The sequence below is a fragment of the Salmo salar genome, chromosome 14, assembly GCF_965601325.2.
Source record: "Salmo salar chromosome 14, fSalSal1, whole genome shotgun sequence".
NCBI lineage: Eukaryota > Metazoa > Chordata > Actinopteri > Salmoniformes > Salmonidae > Salmo > Salmo salar.
In genome coordinates, this window is record NC_138304.1 from 68,284,182 (window position 1) to 68,296,847 (window position 12,666).

Consider the following 12,666-nt stretch of genomic DNA (forward strand, 5'->3'; position numbering starts at 1 on the left):
AGGCTAACCTTTAGGGTACTTGTTGTGGCATGAAGCTATAAGTGGGGAGTTTGAAGGTGTACCGGAGGTTATATTGTTGGAAGTTTAGGCCAGAAGAAAAACAATTTGGTACATAAATTGTACGGGCCTTAGTTTGCTCGGTGTGCTTTATAGGGCGGCTGTGGTGTAGTCACACTTCATTACACCATTTTCAGCTGACTTTGGTATTAGAACTGTCTGGTCAATTCGGGTGAAGTATCAGTCCAGAAATGCAGTCATTTAGCTACCTTGCAATTTGGCACAGAACAGCTTAGAACTAAACTCTTTCCACTGATGCCTAATAATACCATCCATCCATCCATACAACCATTCTAACCACCTTTTCTTGGCACAGATGTTTGGCAATGATAGGTGTTGTCCAGTAAGGTTCCTGTGGTGTTTGCCCCAGTTTGTGGCCATACAGATGGCTATATAGTACAGCGCAGTGGCCCAGTGGTGTGTTGGTTGGCTGTGTTTGGTTCACTGAGGTGCTATGGGTCCACACCAGCCCTGGCTTAGCCTCCAGCCATGAGTCCTTACTAGGCTTGACAGCGTGTTTACTTTGGACGCCATTTCCTAGAAGTTTCTGCATGGTTTGGCGCTCACTAACAGTTGATGGCCGGCCTCTTTATTGAATTAGTTCTGTGTCAGAGCGTGAGAGAGAGAGAGAGGGAGAGAGATAGACAGAGAGAGACGGAGTAGCTTTTGTCCTCTATTGATATTCACCTAAACCCCTTTCCCTACTCTCTCTCCTACTGAGAGGGTCATGAATTTATGTTCCACACTCTGACACTAACCCTAACACAAACAGAGTGCACCATTCAGGGGGTTATACATTGTGGTCGCACACAAACAGAAGTGGGGGAAACTGGATGGATGTGTCGAGATAGTATTGAATCTCTGCTTTATTCTATTGAGAAGCTTCTCTTTTGGATGTGTTGTACATGTATCGCTTTTGGGCAAATATCACATACTGACATATACTGACCTTGTTCTGTATAGAGAAGTGTATTCGTACAGCGAAACAACCCGTGCTTCAACCAGTGATAGCATGTCTTCCTTGACCCATTGATCAAGCAAGAAAAGACACACAAACACACATACGGTACTCTCCCACGCTACCAACTAAAGCACACCCACATCCCGCATCCTCCCACTTCTTCAAAGAGAATACAAATGGCTTCTTCAATCCCAACACTTTGAAGCATGGAGGTCCTCGCAGCCATTATTCAACTGGAGCGTGAGTAACCCCATTCTGAATGAACTAACCTTGATCACATGCTAGTTGTAGTGCGCTGGCACTCTAAGCCAAGATTTCAGATGCTCTTTAACCTGTCATCTATGACGGATCCGGAAGCCTCAGGAGCACTATGTCACTACTGTAACAGATATGGAAACCAGACGCAGGATAATCCCCCAGTTAGCACTTTACATCCCCATTATACTAATCTCAATCCAGAACCCATTCAGATTAGATCAGTAAAATGATAATGCTCCGTCCATCGCTCATAAAGATTAGTCATCACACTGATAATCCCAAATCAAAGCCAAATAGTTATTTATCGGTTATAGGGTGGCGAAATATGTGCTGATGGATAAGTAATGCAGGCTTTTATGGTATATAGTTCATGTTAATCACTACCTAGATATCAGCATCTGTAAAATGGCGTCTTGGGAGACCAGTATACAGTATTCCTCGGTCATTGATTGTGGCCCGAGGGAGGAAAAACAGTGAAGAGAAAAGACACTGAGATCGATATTAGGCCACAATGTTTATTCAGTAGTGTTGTTTCAACGTATAGGTACAATACTGTCTGCTTTTGTAAGACAAAAAAAAAAATGCCAGTCATTATCATCATCCTCCTGGTGTAATGTACAAACCTCCTTGTTCTCTCCAAGAGAGCAAGTACATTTCCAAATGGTAGGCACTTTGAAGGTTTAAAACATTGGTGAATATACATTTGTATATATAATATATCTTTTCATATACTAATAAGCAATTGGACTCAATGGTCAGAGCTCTAATAGAAATACAAATATATTTTTTTAAAACAAAGAAAGAAATGTGGCCATAATGGGAATATGTATAGTGATGGTGAGAATACCGTCTTTGGGTTTTGTTTATGCAGTTCAGTACCTTCCTTTCTATAAGCTGAGAGGGGGGGGGGTGCAGGTAGAGGGCAGAAGCTGGAGGGAATAGCAGAGTGGGGAGGGAGGAGGAAGGGTTGCATGGAGGAAAATGGCCTCAGATGGGTGGTAGGAGTTCAGAGTTCACAACTTCTATTTCACATTACTCAACATCTCAAAGGAAACTTCACTATCTGTTGTACCTTTCTCCTCATTGCAGGTTCATGCAGAGGTGGCCGTTTTAATGAGAAAGGGTGATGGCAACAACAGGTTGCCGTGATGTACCGTTCTTGGTATATGTTTTGTTCTTGGTAACCAACCTCACACTGTCTGATAATCGCTCTCAGGAAAGCTCTTCCCCGGAAAACAGAGCAATTTTGCGGACCAGCACCTGTATTGGGATTATCTCAAATCGAGATGCATTGACTGACCACAACACTTGAAGCTTTAGAAAAAGGATCCAAAGTTCCATTTCACTCTAACAACTGGTACTGAACCACTGGGAACATCGCCGCGATCCGCACAGAGCTGACTCATTTCAATTGGCAGCTGGTGCGTGTCCAGTAGTACATAACAGGCCGTCAAAAAGGATCTCCTGACTAAACCATCGACACGGGGAGACAAAAACACTGGGCGCGCTGGCAACACAGCGGAGTGAGAAAAAGGGGAGGGGCCGACAGGTCCATTGGCTCTGGTCCAATCTGATTACCATGAGGAGATGGACAGAGTGGTGGGGGTGAGAGGGGGAGGTGGTACAGGCAAAGTAAACTAGGGGGAAATATTGGGGGGGGGGGGTGGAAGGGAGCCAACGCCCCTGAGCCAAATTTAACCCCAAATATACTAAACACTCAGAGCTTAACGAGACCAGCAGAGGAGCAATGCAGTGAATGTGCAATATGAAAAGTCGTATGCAATTAAATAAAATGAAATAAACATCCACAAGACATACTGTAAAGTAGATCTTATATCTTTTTCTTGAGCCCCTGCCACATCTTAGCTTTTAAAGACCGATTCCCGATTATTAAACACGTATGCTGTATAAGAAATGGTTTTGACCGAGAGAAACATTGAAAGAAAACAAAACAAGACAAACAAAAATTAAATTAAATGCTCACTTTCCACTAGATGGGTTTGAGAGCAAAAAAATAAACATTGTAACCTGAAGGGAGAACATTTACATTGACCGTTATCAGCGTTAATATGAAGACGAAAGAACTTCATGAAAACTACAAAGGCATATATTTTTTTTTTTTTACATCTGAGAGAAAAAAAAGATAAATTAATGAAATACACATTTTAGAGATCAATGTCAGACATGCTAGGACAAAAATGAAAAAAAAAATATGAAGTAGGATTGATACAGAATAATTATATTCAATTATTTCCACTTTTAAAAATATTCTTTACAAATACATACTGCTACAGTTAAATAGTAGTCAGTGACTAAAAACAGCTCCTTTGACAGAAGACAGATGGAATCAGTTTTTCTCACCTTTGCAGATTGTGATTTTTGTTTAGTTTTTTTCAGCCTTTTCAAATAATACACAAAATGTTTAAATACACTGAGATTTGCCAGAAAATAAGCAATGCTTGGCTTTTCATTTAAAAAAAGAAGAAAGATAATGTCTTAATTACAATACTCTATGCAAAAGCTTTCCTTTATGTATTTTTTCCTCAATAAATGTTTAACTTTTTTTGATGTTGTTGTATTTTAACAGCTTTTGTCGTTCTCATGGACTGCCAGAAACTGTCACTGTGATTTGTCAATCTTCTTGCGAGGGGGCGGGGCTTTAGGCATAAAACTCCTTGGTTGGGGCCTTCTGATATGCTGCCCCAGAGGGTTTCCTCTCTCCCAGGTCGTAGCTGCCCTCGTCCTTCTTCCTCATGCGGTAAACCAAGAGGAGGATGAGGAAGATGGCAAAGAGGAAGCCAATAACTCCGCCCGCAATGACAGCTGTGGACAGAGAGCAGGAGAGATCAGAGGTTAGAGGTCAAAGGCTATTCAGAGGACACTGAAGCTTACAGCATCTAGAGAGGGAACTTTGAATGCACTGTACCCTTTCGTAAGCAATCTACCTGTCAAGCTACTCGATATTACTCCCAGATCTTGCCCTTTTTTCTTGTGTGCTAATTCTTTACATAGGCTTTTGTAATTTTCCCATTGATACTTGTATGAGGCTTCTTTATAGTCCTTAATCTGTTTTAGGGCTCTCATGACGAAACAATCTCCCCTCTGCTTCAGTTTTATTTCCACATCTTGGACTGGCCCCTCGGCCCCATGGGTAAAAAGAAACCTGCCACTCTTCCAGCAAATTACCCTCCTGGAAACCGTGCAGTGCCTCGGTGTGGAGTGGATAAATGTACATGAAATGACGACAATTAGAGTTCTGGGAGCCATGGGGGACAGGAAGAGGAAAATTAGAGGTATAGAGGACGGGAGGAGGTTAGCTAGCCACGTCCGTTTGCACAGTGGGCTGGGCCCTTCTGGTCTCTGTGTTTTACATTGTGTTAATCCACAGTATTTACAGCCCTGTCAAGGCCAGGGTTTCAGTGGATGTGGCCAACGTGACAGTAGTTGAAATCAAATGAAAAGAGTAGTATACCTAGCAGACGGACTTTGAAAAGTCAGGGCCTCACATGTCTACAGGGTAGATCATTTGAGACATTTTGAAATACACTAGTTAGACAAATATTCAAGTTTGGATGTAACTTTTAGAAATGGCAAACTTTGGAATAAACATAAAAATCCAAATGAGCAAAGGAAACTAACTAGATGGATGTTTTGTGGGATACACACTACATGACCAAAAGTACGTGGACACCTGCTCGTCGAACATCTCATTCCAAAATCATGGTCAATAATATGGAGATGGTCCCACCTTTGCTGCTATAACAGCCTCCACATACTTCTGGGAAGGCTTTCCACTAGATGTTGGAACATTGCTGCGAGGACATACTTCCATTCAGCCACAAGAGCATTAGTGAGGTCGGGCACTGATGTTGGGCGATTAGGCCTGGCTCGCAGTCGCATTTCCAATTCATCCTAAAGGTGTTCGATGAGGTTGAGATCAGGGCTCTGTGCAGGCCAGTCAAGTTATTCCACACCGATCTCGAACAAACTATTTCTTTATGGACCTCGCTTTGTGCACGGGGGCATTGTCATGCTGAAACAGGAAAGGGCCTTTCCCAAACTGTTGCCACAAAGATGGAAGCACAGAATTGTCTATAATGTAATTGTATGCTGTAGCGTTAAGATTTTCCTTCACTGGAACTAAGGGGCCAGCCCATGTCATGAAAAACAGCCCCAGACCATTATTCCTCCTCAACCAAATGTTATGCATTGGGGCATAGTGTTCTCCTGGTATCCGCTAAACCCAGATTCATCCGTCGGACTGCCAGATGGTGAAGCGGGATTCATCACTCCAGAGAATGCATTTCCACTGCTCCAGAGTCCAATGGTGGTGAGCTTTACACTACTCCAGCCGAGGCTTGGCAATGCGCATGGTGATCTCAGGCTTGTGTGCGGCTGCTCGGCCATGGAAACCCTTTTCATGAAGCTCCCGACGAACAGTTCTTGTGCTGACGTTGCTTCCAGAGGCAGTTTGGAACTCGGTAATGAGTGTTGCAACCGAGGACAGACGATTTTTACGTGCTTCAGCACTCAGCGGTCCCGTTCTGTGAGCTTGTGGGCTACCACTTCGCGGCTGAGCCGTTGTTGCTCCTAGACGTTTCCACTTCAGAATAACTGCCCTTACAGTTGACAGGGACAGCTTTAGCAGGGCAAAAATTTGACAAACTGACTTGTTGGAAAGGTGGCATCCTATGACGGTGCCACGTTGAAAGTCACTGAGCTCTTAAGAATGGGCCATTCTACTGCCAATGTTTGTCTATGGAGATTGCATGGCGGTGTGCTTGATTTTATACACCTGTCAGCAACGGGTGTGTCTGAATTAGCCAAATCCACTCATTTGAAGGGATATCCACATACTTTTGACCATGTAGTGTATTTCCAGCACAACTATATTGACGTCCTAACTCATCCTCATCCATTTCACTTCTTCACAGGAACTAACAGACGGATGTCACAACAAAGCAGAACTAAAGTACCAATCCATTTGTAGCACACTACATGTGTATCTCTGACACTGAAGGGAAAACTGCATGAGTGACTGTGATTTCCAGTCAGATAATTTCCCTAGTTTGCATTTCATTAGAAGGGAATTAAACACTAAATTGTAGCAAACCGCGTTATGAACTCTGGAAGGTCCCACTGAGGGGTAATTTAGTTTGTATATTAAACTGGTTATTTTCAGAAGCTGTAGAGAGCTTAGAGAGCTTGACAGACGTTGGGAGAAATCCCCCTTAGATGTGCGTTACTGCGCCATTACTACCCAGACCCAGTAACAGCATGATTAAGGAATGATCAGGAAATAAACTAAATGTATAACATCAATGTTAAAACGATTGTATAATAGATGATTAGGCGTTCCATCAAGAGTCCCTTTGCAGAACATACATGAAGTTGCTGCACAAGTGCCTAAAGATAAAGATGTAGCGAAGATGCAGCCAACTAAATGTGCCTGACATCAAGTAGACACGTTTTGGCATCGATCCAAGCATGGCACCTGAGCTACTTCATAATCAAAGACGTAATCAAGAGCTCAATGAAGAATTCAAACGGCAGTCCAGTAACCTGACAGTAGCTAGGTTTCCATCCAATTGGAGAAAGATTTTAATGTGAATATTCAAAAACCTGCATAAAAACAAAATGCGCATTTTCCCACCAGAGATGTTTTTCCATCAAATGTACTGTGAGAGATGACATAATGCACATAAAAACAACTTTTGCAGTTAAATTCCAATGTTCTGAATAAAAAAGAAAGAGAACTCTACTGATGGTGTTGTCACAAAAAATATTGTGTTATATAGCGAATGTGCTCACTCTGGTCTTGGCAAATGCCCTCTAGCCAACAGCACACAGATACAGTGTGGATAGACTACCTACAGTGCCTTCAGAATGTATTCAAACCCCTTGACTTATTCCACATTTTGTCATGTTACAGCCTGTATTCAAAAGGGATTAAATAAAAACAATTCTTAGCCATCTACACACAATACCCCAAAATGCCAAAGTAAAAACATGTTTTTTATTTATTTGAGCCAATATCTCATTTACATAAGTATTCACACCCCTGAGTCAATACTTTGTAGAAGGACCTTTTTCTGCGATTAGAGCTGTGAGTCTTTCTGGGTAAGTCTCTAAGAGCTTTCCACACCTGGATTGGTCTTATTTATATTCATATTTGTACATTATTCTTTCAAAAATGATTCAAGCTCTGTCAAGTTGCCATTTTCAAGTCTTGACATAGATTTTTAAGCCAAATTAACTCAAAACTAACTAGGCCATTCAGGAACATTTAATGTCGTCTTGATAAGCAACTCCAGTGTATATTTGGCCTTGTATTTTAGGTTATTGTATTCCTAAAAGGTGAATTTGTCTCCCAGTGTCTGTTGGAAAGCACTGAGTATAGTACTTTTATAAAACCAGCTTCAGTTAGCTTCACATTCTAGCTCAGGCTTCATCCGTACTATGACTCTAGCTGGCTTGTCATACGTGGCTAGGATTTTGTGCTTTGCTCTATTCTGTTTTTTTTATCCTAACAAACTCCCTTGCTGATGACAAGCATACCCATAACATGAAGCAGCCACCACCATGCTTGAAAATATGAAGAGTGGTACTCGGTGACGTGTTAGAATTTCCCCAAACATAACGCTTTTTATTCAGACAAAGTTGATTTCTTAGCAAAATTTTAGCAGTTTTACTTTAGTGCCCTATTGCAAACAGGATCCATGTTTTGGAATAAGTGTTATTCTGTACAGGCTTCCTTCTTTTCACTCTGTCATTTAGTTTAGCATTGTGGAGTAACCACAATGTTGTTGATCCATCCTCAGTTTTATGCTTTCACAGCAGTTCACAACAGTTTAATCTCTGTAACTGTTTTAAAGTCACCATTGGCCTCATGGTGAAATCCCTGAGACGGTTTCCTTCCTCTCCGGCAACTGCGTTAGGAAGGACCCCTGTATCTTTGTAGTGACTGGGTGTATTGATACACCATCCAAAGTGTAATTAATAACTTCACGATGCTCAAAGGGATATTCATTGTTTGCTTTTTCATGTTTATCGATCTACCAAAAGGTGCTCTTCTTTGCTAGGCATTGGAAAACCTCCCTGGTCTTTGTGGTTGAATGTGTGTTTGAAATTCACTGCTTGAGTGAGTGACCTTACAGATAATTGTATGTGTGGGGTACAGAGATGAGGTAGATATTCAAAAATCATGTTAAACACTATTATTGCACACAGAGTGAGTCCATGCAACTTATTATGTGACTTGTTGAGCAAATGTTTACTCCTGAACTTATTTAGGCTTGCCAAAATGAAGAGATGTATTACTTGATTCAAGACATTTCAGATCAAAAACATTCTATGAATTTGTAAAAAATTCTGAAAACATAATTCCACTTTGACATTATGGGGTATTGTGTGTAGGCCAGTGACACACAACACCTCTATTTAATCAATTTTAAATTCAACTAAATGGGGAAAAAGTAAAGGGGCTGTGAAAACCAAAAAATATTTGTCAAACAGCAGCCAAGTATCGACCGTCACGTCACCAGAATAAGACCCTCGATATATATTCGAAAATAGCATAAAGCTTAAGTACTTTAGGCGCATAAAAAGGTTAGATGGAAACCTGGTTTGTTGTATAAGAAATTCAACCTCATTTCCCATTTAATAGCTCACAACTCATAATCAACCTCTAGTCTATCACAAACAGTAGTCTAGTGTAGACGTGTAGACACAGGTGCAAGGACTGCATCCTGTGTCCACTGTCCAAACCACCAAACCCCAGTGTGGTTTCGGGACATACCTGCCAGCACCTCTGTTCTCTGGAAGAGGTTTTCCGAGCGCACCTCGATGGGCTCCAGGGGGGAGCTGGGGACGCCGGTGGTGCTGGTGATCTGGTTCTTACGCTCGTCCTCTGTGACGGGTACAGGGGGCTGGGAGGAGAGAATGAAAGAGTTACAGATTGAGGGATACAGGTTCCGTACCAACATAATGGCCTGGAGCCTCATTTGTCAATCATGCGTAGGCACAAATCTGGGCGTAAATCACGCGCGGGATCACTTCCACGCAAAGTGTGAGATTTAGCAACGTTTGCTTGAGAGTGTGCGTACATTCATGCACAACCGTGACCATGTGTACGCACAGTGCCAAGTGGTGGAATAAGGGAACTGTTTGTCAAGAGTAGAATGTTGAAAATGTCATAATAAGTAATCATTCAAAAAAAATGTAATTGTATTTACATTTGACCACATCAGTGCATTTGTTACGATAACAATCCATCATTTGTTAAATTAGAGGCACGTGTGCAAGTGAAACTATTGTTGAAACACTTTAAAAGTCCAAGATAATGGGAAATCGAATGAGAGGCTAATCTTGCTCTGTTGGAAGATTCAGCACACGCTGCGTTTCGCAGAGATTGCATTTTTAGAGACGTGCTATCCACCCTTGGGTTTTTGGCTGCGGGCACTTATTCAGCAGGAGCTTGCCAATCGGCATCTTTCAGCCCTCGATGAGCCAATGTTTTGGATGCAATCCTCAGCAAAACAAAAGTACAATCTCCATACACCATCACACAACAGGTTGAAGTCAAGAGGGATTTCTTTACCATCAATGGGTTCCAAAATAGAAACGGAGCAATAGAGGGCACCCACGTGGCCATAAAAGCACCATCCCAAAACGAGTTCAACTCTGTGAAACAGAAAAGGCTTCCACTCTTAATGTGCAGTTGATAGGTTATGTGATGCGCAAAAGACGCTGCTGAATGTGGTGGCAAGGTGGCCAGGTGGTACGCACGACTCGTTCATTCGACACAACAGCAATGTCGGCCTATACGCCTACAGGAGGGCGCTGTTGAGGATGGGGGCTTATTGGTGAGTATATTTTCCATTGCTAAGAGCAACTAATTGTCCTAATGGTCGTCTCTCCAAATAAAACCTTTTGGTTGTACTCAATCTCTGACATTAGACTGGCACCTTTATTTCAGTTTAGAAACGGGTTTTTTTTAGGGGGGGGGGGATTTGCTTTTTTTTGGTTGCGACGTATTTCATGGTACGGCATTGTATACTCCCCACAGGCTTTAAAGGGGTGACATTTTGACCATATTTGGTTAATTAGGGTTGTTTCGAAATGCAAATAGCCAAGGTCGTATTGCTGACATCCATCCCTAGTCTCTTCAGATCCGTAATGATTGAAGGGGCTAGGGGAACAGGAAAGGGACCACTATTGATAACAAACCTGTGTCCTTGACTTGGCTTACGGGGAAGTGACTGCCCCTTACCTAGGAAATAATCCCCCAATACATTATGGTGGTTCCAAGAGTTGATAGTGTTCCAAAATGTGAGATTATGGCTGTTGGTTCAGTAATCCAGCATAATGCATAATGTACAACAGACCAAATCAACATCAGGGGTCTAGATGACTACTTGATCCTTATTGATCCTAGAATTCCAGCATTGGGGTCAATGCATGTTCAACTATTATTTGGCGTGGTGAATTGAAAGGCCCTCAAAGAAAATAGCAGGCCATTTCCAACCTGTTAATTGTACAAAGGAATATCTAAAATATGCAGCAGATAAGGACTGGTCATAGGGCAGTTCGGGCAAATGCTCAATGGGCTGGTCCATCTTTAGCTTAGTGGGCCGGTTTAAATAGTCTGGTGAATGGGTTGGTTGTCATGTTCCCTCACCTCTGTTCGGACTGGCTTCCTGGGCGCTTGCCTTGGCAGGTCTTCTCTGGGCGTGTCTGTCTCCACTCTGGGAGTGAAGTCTTTGGTGGAGTCCTGGGTGGGTTCTGCTTTGGGCGCAATGTACAGCGTGCTCACGGTCACCGCCTCCTCGATCACCTCCTCACCAATGCCTGCAGAGCAAGATGAAGAGATAGCACTGTTTGTACTACTTCACCGGAACTCAATCACTTTCAGTTTAATGTCTGTTGAAGACGAAGGTTGTTTTGAGTCTGAAGTTTAGTGAAATCCTGCTTTTCAAAGGAACTTTTTAGAAAAACATTACATCCGCATTCCTAATTCAATCACAACAGACAAAAGCCACGTCCTGATATTCTCGAATGGGATCAGGTGGAGATAAAGTGAGGTAAAAACAGAGTTCGCTACAGTTATCAAAGCACTTTCTTACAGCCTGCTTTGCTTTGGCCATCCGCCTGTTGTTAAACAGACATGCCTATTCTGGGTGAAAGACACAGTATACAGCAGTGACTGTTTGCCTGCCTCCCTGTGCGTGTCGACCCAGTTGAAGGCTACGGTGACCAGACTCTTACCTGATCCTGACCCCGAGTTAAAGTCGTCGTCGTCCTCAGGGTAGTAACCCCCGGACCCTGTGTCGTCAATGAAAAGTTCATCCACTTCGGAGGACGACTTGGCCGCATCCGCTATCTGAAAGGGGAGAACAACAGAAACATAGACTAAGTGCTGGGTATTTCGACTGTTCTGAGACCACTTTTCAGTGTGCGAGTCCAACATAACTTTCCTGTAGTCACCACTTTTGTCTTGGAAACACTTCTAGCGTTGAACACATTTATGGATACTACGGTCTCACCTTTGGTAAAAGGCACTGAGTTTCATTGAAAAGTGAACACCAACGCTCTTCTCACTGGACTCAAAGCTGTAGTTGACACAAAAAAAAGAGTTGCCTTGGTAGTTTCGGAGCTACAGTATGTTCTGCTAGATAGGCCTATTGTCATTTGCTTGTACCTCCGAGGAAACTTGTCTCAACGAACCACGCTGGATTATATCACTGTCTCAAGAGACATAACACCCCTCTCTAAACAGATGAGCATTAAACTAGACGTCTAGCTCCGCCCACCATCGTTGCCGGGGTGAAAGTCCATAGAAGTGTGTGCGTTTGTCTTACAGCTTAACGGAGTATCCAATAGGGAAGCTGAAATTGAACTATGCTGTTTGTGTGACTTGCAAAGGCATCAACCCCCTCGAGACTATAGCATGCTAGTTAATAAAATGTTATGTCATCCATCCTCAATTTCCTTTACACACAACTTCATAGAAACTCAGTGTAAAGACTGCACATTGGACAAAACATTGCCATTGCTGTGTGCGTGCATGTGGAATAGCTGGGTAGCTGGGTAGGCCCCATGGCAACCTCCATGGCAACCTCCAACCAACCTCCATTCAACCTCACTCAGAGCCTGGGTGTGCTGTCCCCCCCATACTGATGCTGCTTTAGAAAAGGGCCACAAAAGAGGGCCAACAATAAATCATCCCGGCGTTGCTATAGTGCTTGTGTGGTGGTGGTGCTAGGTGCTGATAAACCTGGAGCTAAATGAACCGGGATTCGATTTTACACTCGTTGCTTTTCCAGAAAAGGCCGGGGAAGAAAGAGTTTCGGAGGGCATGACATAAGAGATTACTCTTTTCTTTGGACGGA

At 42.8% G+C, this 12,666-nt stretch overlaps 1 protein-coding gene across 1 annotated transcript in view; it reads right to left on the reverse strand.

The window, feature by feature from the left end:
- Positions 1–3,752: 3,752 nt before the first annotated feature.
- LOC106570046 (syndecan-2-A) overlaps positions 3,753–12,666 on the reverse strand; it is a 31,591-nt gene continuing 22,677 nt past the window's right edge. The window contains exons 2-5 of the mRNA XM_014141974.3: positions 11,543–11,657; positions 10,956–11,125; positions 9,075–9,204; positions 3,753–4,099 (exon numbers count right to left, since the gene is read on the reverse strand). Of these exons, the coding sequence (XP_013997449.1) occupies positions 3,936–4,099; positions 9,075–9,204; positions 10,956–11,125; positions 11,543–11,657 (579 nt within the window). The 3' untranslated portion in view covers positions 3,753–3,935. The remainder of the gene's footprint in view (positions 4,100–9,074; positions 9,205–10,955; positions 11,126–11,542; positions 11,658–12,666) is intronic.